Here is a 17575-nt window from a genome sequence, read left to right as displayed (position 1 = left end):
GCTAAGGTGGTGTAAACATCCAGGGTTTACATGCATGGGGCATTTCATGGAGAGTACACAATGTTCCTAACACCACATATGAGGTATTGAAGGTACCTGAGGCAGGGGGTGGAGGCTCTACAGGCTGATCCACAGACAGCTGCTTGAAGACAGCGTACTTATCAGAGGATGTAACGGAGGCAGACGAGGAACCAGACACTGGAGTCAGCATGGCAGGCACACTGCAGGGACACAATCGATGTAGTCAGACATCAGGAAGAGTGAGGTTCAATAGTAGAGTCTAATCCTCATAAGCTGATAGAACATTTGCCCTGGGCTCAAAAAGTTTGGTGAATGTTTGTTAAAGCTTTCTCATTCTTAGGTTAGTCTGGCTATCACCAGACCAAGCTCAGCGACGGCGGCATCAACGGGTTGCTGCGCTTCGGTGGCCACCATGTTGAATGTAAACAAAAAGCTGCTTGCCATCGTTTCTCTATCGTCATCGTGTTAAACCCGCCAATAGCGTGCCAGGTGGATAAGCCAGTTTGTGATTGGTCCCCGCAGATTTGTAACGGAAGCAGGGTAGAAAAACGTACAGGTTTCCAGCCTGAGCTGCAGGGAGGAATCAAATCACTGGCAGATCGGGCTTTACCCAGTAAATGGTCTGTTTTTATATAGCGCTTTTCTAGTCTTAACGACTACTCAAAGCGCTTTAACATAGTACAGGAACCATTCACCATTCACACATTGGCATTCACACGCTGTGGCCGAGGCTGCCATACAAGGTGCCACCTGCTCATCAGCTAAACACTCACACACATTTACACTCCGATGCGCAGCATCGGGGGCAACCCGGGGTTCAATGTCTTGCCCAAGGACACTTTGGCATGGGACTGCAGGGCCAGGGATCGAACCACCAACCTTCCTATTGGCAGGCGACTGCTCTACCACTGAGCCACAGCCGCCCCAGCCGCCCCCCTGGTACTTATTATGGTGACGATGGTGCTAACGGAAGATTAGGGTACTTCTTATCTTATCTATAACTTTGCTTTATTCACGCAAATACTGAGCAAAGACAAATTCACACATAAAAAGAGTGCTAAAAGGTGGGTCATATCAATATCTGTCTATCGTCATATACGGTTAGTTTTAACTGATTATGACTGCAGTCTGTCAATGTTTGCCATTATGCTGCCGATTCCCTACACACTAAGCACATAACTGTAGTTAGAGGTTGTACCAGAATAGGTTAATGTGGTTTAATTTTCAAAAAACACCATATATTTGTTGTACTGCACATTGCTGCAGCTCCTCTTTTCACCCTGTGTGTTGAGTTCTCTGTTTTAGCTACAGAGTGAAACATCTCACTTCTGTTCCATCTTTGTTGGGAGTCGCACATGCTCAGTAAGCACTGCTAGCCAGTCAGAAGCAGAGTATGAGGGCGTGCCACGCTAGCAGCTAGGCGAGCATTATAACGTGCGTTACAAAGTGACCCACGTTTGTCTCTGAAGTAAAGGCTGGACTACAATAGAGCTGTTTGGAGCAGTTTGTGAACAGTGTTTTCTGTTGGAGATGGTAAGTCCCTTTGGGGTGGACTTTGGGCTTTTTCACTTTGTAAACCTATAATATGCACAAAAAGATATAGAACACCATAAAGGAAAGGGAAAAAGCCAAAAAGCATAATATGAGCACTTTAAGTAAATGGTGTATCAATATATGTGTATCACAAACAAATTAAATGATGACCATTCGTTTTGCATTCCGATGCCACTGTGAGATACAAAAAACCAAGCTGAACATGTATAAAAATCTTACTTTACATTGAAAAAGTAGCTGATCTGATGACAGAATCAAGCATTAAGCAAAATCATTAAGCTCACTTTCCAGTGAATATAAATGTCCTCAAAGCCCTTTCTCTGCAACACATCTGACAGAAAGTTACGCCCACCAGTTCAAGCTAGCAAACCAAAATGAGCTTTTCAGCTTCCGATTTAATTAGACAGCACTTCTCAGACTGTATTTTTACATTGCTGAAACAGTCAAGAGTGTACGTTTTCATGGAGAGATAGGGGAAATTATAAAACGCCTATGCCACTTAGATGTGAGATACTTTATTTCTGTTTTTTCTATGTCCTTCAATGGATAATTGCCTTTTTAGCTTCCTCTCCATGAACGGGACGGTCTCTCCACATGGGCTTGGAGAGCAATTTAAAAAAAATTCGCTTATCTACTGTCCACTGAAATGAATTCATTAAGAGATGACCCAAACTCATTGTTATTCTAGAGAGGTTATTACAAGGTATTAAGAAAGTGTGCCTGATTGTATGGACTCTAAGATAGAGATGCAAGACACAAAAATTATGGAGAATAGCTCAGTTATAATCAACCAACGAGGGCTATATAATATTAGACCCTCATCACTGCAAACATTTACATTTTTTCAACTAGGTAGAGTGCAAAAGAAGACAGACATAATGAGGAACACTGAAGATATACATTTCTTGTAATGTAAACTCAGCATTAGGTTCATATCATACAGTGAAAATCCCCAACTACAACTTTGAGCTTTTTAAAGCATTGCTAATTATGTAAGCTATAATTAATATTGCATTTTGCAATATCTAAATTGAAACATAATTAATAATTTAGGCCTACTCAGTGTCACCACTGCACTCACAGCCATTACCTGTTTTGGTGCTGAGGTGCGATGGTGGCGGGGAAACTTCCACCTGACTCCCCCTGGAACTCAGTGAAGGCCTGGTCTCCTGCTCCTGCCTTTGGAGCCTCCTGGAAGTCCTGGAAGTCATCGTCATCGGCTTTGCTCCCCTAAGTCGAAAACATTTGAGTGAGTCGGATGCAAATTATGATCAACTAAAGGATAATGCAGAACTAAAGGCATGGTAGTGTTACCTGTGCAGGAGGGAAACTGGCGATGAAGTTAGTGTTTGTGGGCGCTTGAGTCGCGGGTGTCATGGCCATGACTGGTGGTGCTGCTGTGGGCATGGCCATTGAAACCGGGGGTGTGGTCATCATGGGCTGCTGGTGCATGACTGGGGCCATGGCCATAGCCAGGGCCGGCAGGTTGGGCACTGGTGGAGAAGGGAACTGATTGAGGATTTCCACATTCATTGCTGGGAGGCCACTCTGAAACAAGGCAAAAAGGATTAAAAGGACTCATGATATTTTATGTTTTTCTTATTGTCAACATATCCAATTAAAAGACCAAGACCAAAAATGAATGCTTAATCTTTTTGATCTGTGCTATAAAGCTCAATTGGCAACACCGGATCTTTAGCACGTTCCCTCGTTCACTACCGAGCCTGTTTGTAACCGGTGGGCTACAGACAACGTGATCTTCACCTGTTCAACTTACTTAACCAGATAGTAAGTGACCATCCTGCTATTTCTACAGACATGTGAACTAACCACAGACAGTTGGGCTGTGCACGGATTCACAGCGGTGCGCTGCTGAGAATGAACAGGGGAAACACTGGAACGGATATTTGCTGCCATTAACGAACGGGAAACACAGATGTATGAAACTGCCAATTAAATTAATTTACTTATTAATCGAAGGTGCAGGAATGCCGTTCCGGATTGTTTGGGCCCACTTTAACCCCTGCTGATGACCCAGAATCTCTACTCAAAACCTTCGTGCTTTTTTTCATTTCAACATTCCCTCAGATACAAAATATTCTTCAATTGCAATCACAGACTCGGTAACCACATCAATGAAAGCCCCCGATCAATCACTGCAAAACTGGAACACTAAAAACATTAAGAACTCATCAAAAGAAAAGTGAAGGTACTTAAGTACTCCCCATTTCATATGCTCATACTTCCACACACAACGACCCAGCCCCACATACCTCAAGGAGTAACTAATAGATTTTTTTGTTTTTGTTTTGTTTTCTATTCTTTATTTCATGGCATGTATCTGGCATTTGCTTACAGGCAAAAAGAATAAAAGTTGTAGATCACCTAATCATATTGAAAGTGGATATATACCTTTTACAAGAAACATACCTAAAGAACTCTGAAGAACAAATCCTAAATTCCCACAATACAACCTAGTATTTTTAGATACTTACCCTACAACAATAAACAAAGAGGTATATCTATTCTAATTCATGAACAAATACATTTGATTCTAAATAGCTAAATACTGGACCAACAGGAAAGATGTATCATAAAACATGCTGTTTAGTATTGCAAAGATATATGGCCCCAACAATAATGACATTATCACTCTCTGAACTCTTACACAAATGCCAAACAATAAAGCACCTGGACCAGATGAGTTCCCATTTGAATTCCATCTTTAATCCACAGTGACCAAACCGGTTTAATCAAGTGACGACACTCCACTAACAACTTCAGAAGACTCTTAACTTGAAACATCTCAACACCTTACAAAACAAAGACAAATAAAGTTCACTAGACGCAAAGAAAGCATTTGATAAAGTACTAGATATAAAGAACTGTGGCTTTGGTGTTGGAGAGTTGTTAATTCACTGGATAAAAACACTATATAATACACCCATGTCACAACAAAAGTCATTCCCTCTGGAAACAAAATAAAATGTACTTATATGTAGATGATATCTTACTTTACTTTCAAGATCCACAAAACTCCCTGTAGGATGTTAATCAATCTCATAAACAACTTCTCACAACACTCAGATTACACCATAAATGGGATCAAACCAACCATACTTCCTATCTCAGAAGATTCACGCAATCCTGCAGCCACATACTATTTGTTCACCTCTGCTAAAATCATACATTTGGGCATTAACATGTCACCCAAACTGTCAGAGTTATCTCATCTCAATTTCACCCCACTATAACACAAATATGACAATGATTTCAAACAGTTTTAAACTACCTATTTCAAGAAAACTTCATGTAATTATAATAACCTGATCCAGAGGTATATGGTCAGAGGGGGAAATGGCCTCCAGTACTTACAATTAATAGCAGTTATTAAGAAACTAAATCAATATAATGAATAATCCACTCCAGCTGCCCTGAACAGTAGAAGAGAGCATGACATTTTCTACAACTAGCAAAACATTTTCTAACTTATATCAATTAATTTCCTATACAGATGAGTGCTAAATGGGAAAGAGTCTGACACCAACCTCTGGACACAGGTCTGCAAAAATACATCTGAAATTTAAAACAGCACAAATCTACAACTAATCCAGTATAAAATTCTCCATAGAACACACACCACTCAATACAAAAATGTAACAAATGGACCTCTCCCAACAGATTAATGTTCACATTTGCACCCTGGGCACCACAGACGACTACCTCCACTCTTTATGGCTCTGTCCATAACTACAGCACTTTTGGTGTAAGGTAACACAGAAGATGTCCTCAATCTTTTGTTGCAGCATTCCTCCCCTCCCCTCCATGTCCCCTTATTGTGCATAATTGGTGATTTATCCTCAGTTAAACTTACAAAAAAAAAAAAAAAAAACATACTAGTTGGCCTAGCTATCGCCAAGAAGACCATTCTTATAAAATGGAAATACAAACAAAAAACATCCATCATTGGTCAAAAACATACTGTAACAGTGTAAAAAATAACTGCCTCTCTAAGAAAGCAAAATCACTTTTAAAAGTGAACTTTTCAATTTTGCCTGTTAGCGAATGCCACTAAGCCAGCAACACCTCCATATTCACAATGAACCTATTTCATTTGATGCCATGGTGTATTCACCAAAATAGGAACATTTTAATATGCATATATCTTATTCAATACAGTCAAGTTCCTTTTAAACAGATGTCACTAGCAGACTAAAACTTTTCCCGTCACAAGAGAATGCAACTTGTTGTGCTTGTGTTTTAAAGCTCTTGAAGATTTACATTGCCAAAGGTGTCTTATTATTCCTTGCATGGAAGCAGTGGCATGCAGTGTTTCGTGAGCTGCCTGCAGATTTGCATCCTCCCAGGGGTGGTGGTGACGGGCCCAGGCTAAGGATGATAAGAAACCTCCTGCCAACTCTCAGCCATATATTTGGCTTACAATGCTTCACAAGCCCTGGGCTGATTCACAGCGCTGCCTCCTTCTCCCCATTTCTAGCTAACCTGTCTAGTTTCAGTGTGGATTTTATGGCGAGGCTTTGTGGAAGCCATTAGGGATGATTAGTGAAGTCGTTCTAAGGGGATAATTTGTCTCGACTCCAATGTTTACCTGTGCCACACCAATTAGTGCAAGTACAGTGTAGAGCTCCTCCTTGGTCAGCATGCCAGGTGTTGTGCGGTTGGCTGAAGCCCAGATTTGTCCCAGTGCTTCCCTGGGAAGACCTGATGACATTAGTATATGGCAGAGCTTGGCTGTGTCTATCCCTGCCGGAGTCATGGTGATTTCAAGAACCTTCTTGAACATTTCTAAAGAAATAAAAAACAGAGAAAGAAAGGAAAATATTCATGTTTGCTTGAAATGGACAGGTTAACAACAAAATTCTCAATTAAACTGGAGATTTAGAGTTGCAAAGTTTAATTTTCTTATCACCGGAGTACTTCCAGCCTGAAATATCCCCTATGTGCAATACACACAATTGATACCAGCAAATCATTCAACGAAACAAACAGTGGCGCGTCGGCAGACTACGTTAGATGCAGCGTGGGGGAGAAGTATAGATAAACAAAGGCAAGAGAAGCTAACAAATGCCATAGCGAAGAGGAGAGCTACAGCCTGCAGGACCATTAGTGTTGTGGAGGACGTCGGTCTGAGAAACATTCTGAGAATCGCAACAAATGACGACAGGTATGAGATTCCCTCAAGACGCACCATCACAAGAAGAATACACCAGTTGTATGAAAAGGAGAGGACCGCAAAAGCAACAACTTTTGCTATGATTGTGGCTCAGGATTTTTTGGGCAGTTTATATATATATATATATATATATATATATATATATATATATATATATATATATATATATATATATATATATATAACACACACACATACATACATACATACATACACATAAAACCATATATAACAACAAACAGGATAACAGTGGCACTAAGCTTTAATTTTGTATTTGCTTTGATTACATTGTTTATATTTCTTTCGTTCATATGGACATTTAAAATAAAATTGCGCTTTTGAATTAATTATTGGATTTTGCGTATAACAATGCGATTAATCGGGATTAATCAGGGAAATCATGCGATTACAACTTTTAATCATTGCCCAGCCCTACAAAACACATTTCTAACACATTATACCAGCTATATTCATGTATAAATGTTTACCTGGGATGTGGCTGTCATTGTAAACCCAGGCTGGCAGCATGGGCTGAATGTGCTCTTGTTGAGGGTACACAGCACACACCTGCACACACACACACACACACACACACACACACACACACACACACACACACACACACACACACACACACACACACACACACACACACACACACACACACACACACACACACACACACACACACACACACACACGTTATTGCAAAAGCTTTGCCCAGCCTCTTGGCAGATGAGCCCTGCCTTTATACAACTCAACAAAATCATACACCTGATGTCTGGAAGGCTTAGTGCAGACGTAATGCTCTCCTGCACTGAATCACAAGCGTCCTGCCATGTCAGACATCTATAAATCAGTCTGTGAGCCATTTCAAGCTTGAACGAGGAAGGGGGCAGGAGAGAGGAGACTGCTCGTAGGAAAAATAACTAAAACTCTAATTTAACAAACATTTAAAAAATAAAGTCAGTCCTTAACGAGGCATATTTTTGAGTCTGCAAGGCACTCAGGCAGCCACTTAGCACATAATACTCATCAGTAATGGACAGTTAAATGAATATTTTTACAAATCTCCCCGGTCTCCATGATGAGCCTCTATATTTCCCTCGATGACACGGACACAGACACAGACAAACAAATAACAGCACAAAGCAGTAGCCAAGTGGCATGCACAATCAGCCTCTGATTATGTTTGGGCCCCACTGGCACCTGCCAATCCTTGCGCATCCCTGTTAAACCAAAGCAGTCAGCATGCACCAGAGGTCGTTCTCTGTGAGGGTGTTACACAGCGAGGGAAGAAACAGCAGCTTATTGACATCTCAGGATCTCAACAGACACAGTCCATTTCCACAATGCGTGTGCAGAGCGCCAACATGAGAAGGCCTCTCCAACGAGATTTGGCCTCTTGTGACAGGAGTATAAAGCAGGCAGAAATAAGAGAAGAGACTTGGCTTAGGAGAAGATGTAAAGACACTGAGAAGGATACCTCAAAGGCACCACCGCTCCATAATAATCTCAGCGGGATTTTATATTAGAGTACATAGGCTACAATAGTATGAGGACCAGTCCAGAATCTCGTATAAGCCAATTAAGACTCAAAGAGATAGAATAGATTAAGCTGTGGGGCAGAATTTATTTGTCAGGGTTAGAAAGAGTGAAAATATTTCTCCAGGATAGGAAGACAACTACTGCCTTGATTGTGTGCAGCATAGCAAGGGAGAGAAAAGCAGCTATGGAGTCAAATAAACAGGCACTTCTCTCACCACTGTCACTACTGGTTTGAGGAGACGAGTCAGCAGCTGATGGGGGGACGCTGGGTGCTGACACCGGGACCTCAGGTAGCTTTTCTGCGACGAAGACAGAATTCAAGTCCTCAGGGGCAGCAGCCCAGTTCCTCGCTTTAGTGCTGGAGTGAAACTGGGCTGAAACTTTGGTTCTAGGGCCCATTGCAGCCAAACTCTGCTTGGATTTAAAGCTAACCTGTGCCATCGTATCAGCAGTAAGATCGCATGAGGAGAATAGCTTCTCTTCCAGGGACGGGCCTAGAGGGGTGAATGAGGAACAGGTTTCTTGATAACACACACTGGCTATACACAGCAGTTAAAGTTTCCCTTTTTCTCTGAAGCCAAATTGACAGTTACACTCAACAGTCAATTTCCGTTTTCCCTATTTATTAAAAGAACCACACTGAGGTAAAATGGGAGAAAAGCGGCAATTAAAATTGTGCGTTTGGTCTCATGTAATATGTTTTTAAAGACGTTACTATTCAACGGCACAAAATATGGGACTCGATGTATCACTGCAGCAGAGGAAATTGCATCTAAAATGGAACATCTGGGAAATGAAATGCAGGTGTAAAATCTGGGGGAAACCAATTTCTTGATTTTCCTGACTTTAAGCACGTCCAGTCCAGTGCAATATCATTAAAGCAGCAAGTTATACCTACTAAGTAATCTCTAAAATTATTATTTTATCTGTTTACAGAAATAATCGTCAAATGGGTTTGAAAGTTTTAACAAAAATCTTTACCACAACAATTGTTTTTAACAACTCATTCAGTCACTGATCTTTTTGTTGAGCTGGCAATATCTACAATATCAATGGCTATTTAACAAACATTTCCTCACATACAGCCTTCCTCTTGTTGTATGAATACATGCTTGCAGTTCTCTTCAACCACTACAAATGACAACCATCCATCAGTCCAGCAGCAGGGAAAAACTTTTTCCAGTGCTCTGTGTGCAGTGCACTGCAGTCCAGACATGCGTACTAGCTTTAAAAACGGCCTGGCACCAGATACTACTTAGCGTTACTTTATGAAAATCAAATGAACTGCAGCTGGGCTCATAGTTGTCTTAGCAAATACCCAACTAAATGCAAAAAATGCGGTGCTGCAAAATTTAGCGCAACTGACTAAATTAACGACTAACTAACCGAATTTCCCTCTTAGTGTTTTTATATATATATATATATATATATATATATATATATATATATCTTTGTTTATATATGTATTTTCTGCTCTATACGTTCTATATGTTACAATCCTGCCTGCACATACTCTAGTATTAATCCTGCATTTTCAATGTTTTTTTTGTATTATTTAGAACCAATTAACAATGTCTCATTTTTTATGCAACCTGCAATTTCGATTCTACATTATCTTTTTCACATCAAGCTGCATATTCCTAAAGCCTCTGTCCTCTTCTGTCAGAGGCAAGCGATCCAGAGACTATCTAATCTGCTTATTCCAGATGCTTAACAACTAGGTCAGAAATGTCTCAGAGGATTGGGGGGATGACACTCGATGGAGGGCTAGCTGTTGCATTTCTCTGGACAGAAGGTGATCTCTCTGTCCTATCATTCATAGTCTAGAGACACAGAGCTGTCAGAGCAGCTGCTCATCCGAGGGACTAGATGGCAGATGACACACGAGTGTGACAGTCTTCTATCAAACCACCAACGGATTCAGTTTCGATGATGGATTCAGCTACTATATTGTTAAAACCTACTGAGATACATTCTCACTTTCTAATGATAATGCAAGGTGAGTTTCTAATTGATTCTGCATAATTGTTTGCTTAGTGTCTGGTAGCTTTAAAGGTTTAGGTAATGAGGCCAGGCCATCTGCTGCATGCTCTCACACTGTAACGCAGGCCAAAACCAACCCAAGATCCAGACGTGCCGGTGAAAATATTCAGCATCAGCAACAAAAGCAGCACTATAAGTAAAAATAAATCCTCTGGATTCATTCATCAACGTGTAAATGATTTGAGTATGAACTATGAGGATGGGAGGGAAGGTGTCAACAAAGCAAAAAGGAGTTACCTTGAAATGTAGTGCTGGTGTTGACAGCAGAGTGTTGGGTGACAGTGGGAACGGACACAGAGGCAGGGAGGGACTGAGGGAGGGAGGAGGAAGAGGAGGAGGAGGACAGATCTGCCTTCAGGGAAGGGGATGAAGGTAGGACTTGGGTCTGGGAGGAGAGGTGGAAGTTGGAGGCAGGGAAATCATTGAGAGGACCCTGAACAAAGTCACTAAAGTCGTCATCGTCCTGAGAAAAACCTGTCTTGGGGGCAGAGGACAAAGGCTGGCTGAGGGCCTGAGAGGAGAGGCCGAAGGTGGAGGCGGTCGGAGGGAAGGAGGCGGGGGCGTCTACAGGCCCCTGAAAGTCACTAAACTCATCATTGTCCTCGGACAAATCTGGGGTAAGGGAGTGAGTGGTGACAGACAGGTGTGGTGGCGATGAGTCTGCAAAAATGAAGAAATAATGATGATGGCACAACACATGACACACATTACAATGAAGAATGAATGACGGGCTGCACATTGCAAGAGTGAGAGAAAGACTATTTTGAGCAAACCAAGACTCTAAATTTTTAGAACTGCAACATTTGTACAGAATAATGACTCTAAAGCAGACCCGACCTATAGATCGGGACCCTTCCACTGGATCACAAGATAAATATGAGGAGTACTGAGATGATTAATGAGATAAGAAAGAAGTAAAAATATTGATCTTGTATGTAAATGTATGTTCTTTTGTCTCGAATCTTTGCTTTTTCCTTGTAAAATACTGGACCGTTTCAGCTAGTCTAGTTGCTAATATTTCATAATAATGACTTTTAAACTTGTCAAATTAAACAATTTTACAGGCTCATAGACGAGGAGCCACTAGCAGACTCTGCTTAGTTTCACAAACCTAAAAGCTTTACAGTATTACTTCAGACTTGGTTTGTTAAATGCAGTACTACATTTGCACAGGAATAAGTTAAGTGAGGAAAATCTATGGTGGTAAGACACTGTAAAAAGAACGTGAACACGGAGGTTCACAAACAGATGCTGTGTTGAACACATTCAAATAAATACTAATAAAAAGTGGTAATGGCAATACTGACTGGTGTACAGATGAAGTGAGAGACTGGAAAATAATGTGCTAAAAGAAATATGATTAAGAATCTATGTTGAATATTATACTCTCAGACAGAAAATCATAACTTTGGCTCGTCTGGCTGCCAGCTGGTCATCATGCTGACCTGCCTCTAATCCAGTTATTATTCTCAGACGGAGGCATTTCAACAGAGAGCAGATCTTCTGATGGAGAGGAACAACAGGAACAAAATCCCAGGGATTACAAGTAAAAGGACTGAAGTGAAGGTACCTGGCTTTTTGGTCTGTGATGATGGAGTGGGGTGCATCTTCGCATCTCTGCTGAAGCCATCCAGGTTGCCTTTGATTGCCTCCAAGGCATCATCACGGCTTTTCTCTCCTGTCTGAGTACGCAACAATAGAGGATCAAGAGCCCAGAGGGTTACAAAAATGAGTAGTGGACATGCCATTAAAATGCTCCACATCCTGTTTATTTTGCTATTTTTTTCTCACCTTGGGTTTGACATTGCTGAGCAGTCTCAGCTTTTGTTTCTGCTCCTCAAATTGTCTTTTTTTCCTCTCCTCCTCCAGCATCTTCTGCTGCTGTTCCAGGCGTTTTCTAAAGGACAAGAAGAGTACAGACATTATATGGAGAGCCAAGTGAATCATATTTTTAAATAGGTCGGGAAAAGGGAAACACATTTGGAGAAGAAAGGGTTTTGACTGAGCATGAGTAAGATACAGGGCACAAAACTGTATTCAGCTTTATAATTACATAAATAAATGGAGGGGAAAAAAACAGTAGGTCCTAATGGCCCACCAATATAATTGACATTTAACATAGCAATCAATGCCCATGTTTAATATCTTAAAATTATAAATCACAAAAAGTATAAAACAGACAAGAAGCCTGTCTTTGTCAGAGTTTACAAATGGCATTTCATAAGTTGTGAATATTAGAGGATGGATGGATAGATGGATTGTCCCCAAAGGGAAATTTATTTCGCTCAGGTAAGTACCACACGCACAGACAATAAATCAAAAATAAAAATTGACACCACAGTACAAAACATGATTCTAAAAGACAAGATTATTAAAAGAAAGACAATACATCTAGATGCAATGATCAGAATTACATATATGGATAGAAACCACTCTGAAGAGAAAAAGGGGGAACTATAATAATATTTTTGGAAGGGAAAAATAGACCATAAAGGAGGGACCATAAATTTATCAAATCAGGGGTAACCCAAGAGCAGCAGCACTGGAACTTAAAGTGTTTTAGTAAAGTTTTTGTTCTGTGAAACCACTTAATATATGAAAGCAGCTCTGTAAGGCTTTCCTTGGGCACAGCAGAGCTTTAAGCTAAATCCTAACATCAGCCTGCTAAGATGTTCACAATGACAATGCTGACATGCTGATGTTCAGGGATCATCTTAGTTTAGATCAAGATACGGCCGAACCACATCCCTAGGATGTACATGGACAATACAGCACTCTGCCAGCCTCTCATAGAAAAAGAAGACATACTCCCCCTAGGGGGAAATACATTCTTTTCCACTCTGTTGTTATTACACATTACACACAGGCCCGAGCAGTTGGGGCTTCGTTGCCTTGCTTAAGGGAACCTCAGCAGTGCCCAGGAGATGAACTAGCACCTCTCCAAACTCTGTACTTGGTCCGTACGGGGACTTGAACCAGCGACCTTCCGGTTCCCAAGCCAAGTCCCTACGGACTGAACTACTGCTGCACCACCTATTTATAAATTTAGTGTGGAGTTACTCAGTTGACTACATTGCACACACGTAGACAAAACAACAAACAAACAAGAACCATGAAATTAGTGTAAAGAAGTCTTACTGGTGCTCCTCGGCCATTTGTTTCTGCATGTCCGCAGTGTACTGGGGTCCAGCAGGTCTCATACCCATAAACTGTGGCTGACCCAAGAACTGCATCCCAGGGGTCTGCATCCCAATAGCCATCCCACCCTGTTCGACACAAAAAAGAAATAGCATAAAGACAGCAGCTCAGAAATCTCATTAGCAACCCTACTGTCAAACTCCTTTCACTTGATATTAAAACAGACTTAAGTCTTGTTAAAAAACTCACCAAGCTGCAATAAAATCCTGTTAATGTGCTGGTGTTTAAAACAAGCAATTAGGGTTAAGAGAAGTTCTAATTCCAGACCTCCACGTAAATAAAAGCAGTTAAATCAACACTGCAGTGTATCAATATTATACACTCACCTAAAGGATTATTAGGAACACCTGTTAAATTTCACGTTAATGAAATGATCTAATCAACCAATTACATGGCAGCTGCCTCAATGCATTTAGGGGTGTGGTCCAGGTCTAGACAATCTCCTGAACTCCAAACTAAATGTCAGAATGGGAAAGAAAGGTGATCAAGGTTGTTGGTGCCAGATGGGCTGGTCTGAGTACTTAACAATCTGCTCAGTTACTGGGATTCTCACGCACAACCATTTCTAGGGTTTACAAAGAATGGTCTGAAAAAGGAAAAACATCCAGTATGCTGCAGTCCTGGGGGGTGAAAATGCCTTGTTGATGCTAGAGGTCAGAGGAGAATGGGCCGACTGATTCCAGCTGATAGAAGATCAACTTTGACTCAAATAACCACTCGTTACAACCGAGGTATGCAGCAAAGCATTTGTGAAGCCACAACACACACAACCTTGAGGCGGATGGGCTACACCAGCAGAAGACCCCACCAGGTACCACTCCTCTCCACTAAAAATAGGAAAATGAGGCTACAATTTGCACGAGCTCACCAAAATTGGACAGTTGAAGACTGTAAAAATGTTGCCTGGTCTGATGAGTCTCGATTTCTGTTGAGACATTCAGATGGTAGAGTCAGAATTTGGAGTAAACAGAATGAGAACATGGATCCGTCATGCCTTGTTAGCACTGGGCTAGGGCTGGGTATCGTTTAAAATCTTTCGATCCGGTGCCAATTTCGATACCTCAGTTTCGATGCCGGTTCCTAACGATACTTTTTTCGATACCATATGTTTTAAAATCCATTTCAACATCAACAAAAATACATTAAACACAAAGCTTTTATTTTCCACCTTAATTGTGAATCAAAACAGTTATCAAAATTAAAAAATTCTGGTAAAACTGCTCACTCAGAGTAGCATTATTAAAAGTGCCTTGAAAGCTCAGCCTGTCAGTCAGTCATCAGGGCAGAGAAACCACCGTTGTGGCTGCTTGTCTAGTAAGAGGAAGTGTAACGTCAACAGCACCGCGACCCCTTTCGGCTCGCCATTAATATCACATCGCAGCAAACGCTGTCTGCATGAAGTTTTAAAAAACTGTAACCAACCGTGACTCTCTGTGACTTCAACAAAACTGCAGACAGTTTACTCAGTCCACACCTCTCCGTGTGTGTGTGTGTGTGTGTGTGTGTGTGTGTGTGTGTGTGTGTGTGTGTGTGTGTGCGTGTGTGGGTCGGAGCTCCGCTCTGTGTCAATATGCAGAGAGGAAAGATAAGCTTGCGCTTACGCGCTCAGACGCTTTTGGAACCGAAATTTGGCACCAAAAGATAAAGCATTTTTTCGATACTCATAGGATTGGAGTATTTTTTTTGATACCATAAAAGTATCGACGTTCGATACCCAGCCCTACACTGGGCAGGCTGGTGGTGGTGGTGGTGGGGGTGTAATGGTGTTGGGGACCCCTTTCGCCTTCAGTACTGCCTTAATTCAGTCATTGATTCAACAAGGTGCTGGAAGCATTCTTTAGAAATGTTGGCCCATATTGATAGGATAGGGTCAAACACAGTATTACTATGGTGTTCCTAATAATCCTTTAGGTGAGTGTACAGTACATTCATAAGCAAGTTTGTTAAAAATGATGAAAAATCCCTAAGGGAACTATTAGAAGGACAATGTCACCTTGGAAAATAAACAAACACAGGTACAATACAGATACACAAGCTCACCTGCATAGCCATGGCTCCTGGGGGCATCTGCCCCCCAAAGTTCATTCCCATCATGCCCTGCATGTTTGGCTGCATGACCGGAACCATAGGGAAGCCCTGCTGTTGTTGCTGTTGCTGCTGTTGTTGCTGCATGGGGACCATGCCTGCAGAAACACACAGAAACACTGTTATAATTTACTGTACCCATGCAAAGAATAGTGTATTCAATTAATATTTGAAGCATGACAGTCAGTCCAATTTAAAGTACACTGAAGAAAACCTAATACAAGTCTGGAGTTTGGGGGGGGGAGCCTCTAGAGTCTGGACATGATTCACTTTAGCAAATCAATTTCCTGGACAGCTGGAAAAAGACACGGGCTCAGCAACAACCAAATCTGTTTTTCTGGTGACTACTGTGACAGCTTGGAGCAAAACAAGAGGCGTGAGGGGAAAAAAATAGAAAAGTATGAGTTTGTTTTTACTGTGTGATGCTGTGTGAGCTGACAGCCAGAGCTGAGCAGCCGGGTTTTACTGGAGCCTCCAGATGATTCTCTGTGTTACGGCTCAAATGGGCTAAATAAGTGGCTTGTTTAGGTGACCGCACACAATCTACTTTGTCTAAAATGGCATTGCTAATGGAAGCATGCAATGACCCCTTAGTGATGTGTGGATGGTTCATCAGGAGTGTTACTGCAATGTCAACAGCCTAAATATGACGAGCACCCACAGCTGAATTATAGTACATCTAAGGCCCACAATGCACTACTTCAGGCATGGGTAACAAAGCTATGAGCTCCAATGTGCAGAATCGTTGCTGCTTTTTACTTCTGCCTAATGACTTATGGGGGTCTTAAGCGGTAAAGACCAATTGTTAACAGGAAAGACTAATGAGAAGCCAAGCAGAATCAATCTGGCTAGAGTTTTATAGACGTCTTTTCTTAATTTTTAATGAGGGAACCAGGCACTGCATCATTTGTGACATCCAACAACTTAACATATTCTGCATTTGTGTGTGTGATCCGTTAAAAGTGCAAGTTGAGATCTAAATCTAAATTTCGAAAAGGTAAACTTGTATAAAACTTGTAAGTATCTTGTTTCATTTAAACTGAAATTAAAGTAGTTTCAGAATCACATTACAAACGAAGTGTAGGGATGTTTTTCACAAGAATAACAAATCCATTTTTATCCAAATATTGTGACACAGTGTGCTAGATGAATAACGGGTCACATTTAAAATGAAAATCCTGTGTCACTAAACAAATTCAGAGAAAAGAAAATGCTTCCCATTTATTTATCAGCTTCTGATAATGAAACTGGTCAAATATATCTCCAAAAAGACAGTTTGAAGACAGAATGACTCACCTTGTGGCTGTCCCAGGCCGCCTCCAACAGAATACATAAAACTAAAGACATAAAATAAAAAGAAAGAGGTTATGAGATTCTCACAGAGGTTAAAGTAAAGAAACACACAGATAATACTTTAAAGTCAACTCGAAACAACAGCATGTCTCCTGCAGCATCGAACAATGCAAAATATTAACTACTTCATTAACACTGCCTTTCACCTCTGCATAATTGGCATGCCATCAGTTTAAAAAGCCATTTTAAAGTAAGAACCATGACTGCATTTAGCTATAATAAAATCACAAAAAATTACACAGCTAAACAATAAATAAAAGCCTTGTTTGCTACTCATAATTGTGACATTTAGGGCTGGCTACCGAACGTCGATACTTTTATGGAACCGAAATAAATACTCCAATCCTATGAGAATCGAAAAATTATTTATCTTTCGGTGCCAAATACGTCTGAGCGCAAGCTTATCTGTCCTCTCTGCATATTGACACAGAGCGGAGCTCCGACCGACACACACACGCACACGCACACGCACACACAAACACACACATGGAGAGGTGTGGACTGAGTAAACTGTCTGCAGTTTTGTTGAAGTCACAGAGAGTCACGGTTGGTTACAGTTTTTTAAAACTTCATGCAGAC

The 17575-nt window shown here is 41.1% G+C and overlaps 1 protein-coding gene across 1 annotated transcript in view; it reads right to left on the bottom strand.

Annotated features, from left to right (window-relative positions):
• Positions 1 to 17575, bottom strand: part of synrg (synergin, gamma) — a 55534-nt gene that overhangs the window by 21716 nt on the left and 16243 nt on the right. Inside the window, exons 2-13 of the mRNA XM_039825019.1 lie at positions 16940 to 16980; positions 15599 to 15741; positions 13499 to 13626; positions 12152 to 12257; positions 11931 to 12042; positions 10598 to 11020; positions 8522 to 8811; positions 7258 to 7336; positions 6185 to 6381; positions 2890 to 3123; positions 2666 to 2805; positions 97 to 221 (exon numbers count right to left, since the gene is read on the bottom strand). Of these exons, the coding sequence (XP_039680953.1) occupies positions 97 to 221; positions 2666 to 2805; positions 2890 to 3123; positions 6185 to 6381; positions 7258 to 7336; positions 8522 to 8811; positions 10598 to 11020; positions 11931 to 12042; positions 12152 to 12257; positions 13499 to 13626; positions 15599 to 15741; positions 16940 to 16980 (2018 nt within the window). The remainder of the gene's footprint in view (positions 1 to 96; positions 222 to 2665; positions 2806 to 2889; positions 3124 to 6184; positions 6382 to 7257; positions 7337 to 8521; positions 8812 to 10597; positions 11021 to 11930; positions 12043 to 12151; positions 12258 to 13498; positions 13627 to 15598; positions 15742 to 16939; positions 16981 to 17575) is intronic.

The sequence above is a fragment of the Perca fluviatilis genome, chromosome 2, assembly GCF_010015445.1.
Source record: "Perca fluviatilis chromosome 2, GENO_Pfluv_1.0, whole genome shotgun sequence".
NCBI classification, from domain to species: Eukaryota; Metazoa; Chordata; class Actinopteri; order Perciformes; family Percidae; genus Perca; species Perca fluviatilis.
The sequence above is the reverse complement of the archived record's forward strand: the minus strand, read 5'-3'. Positions and strand labels throughout refer to the sequence as shown.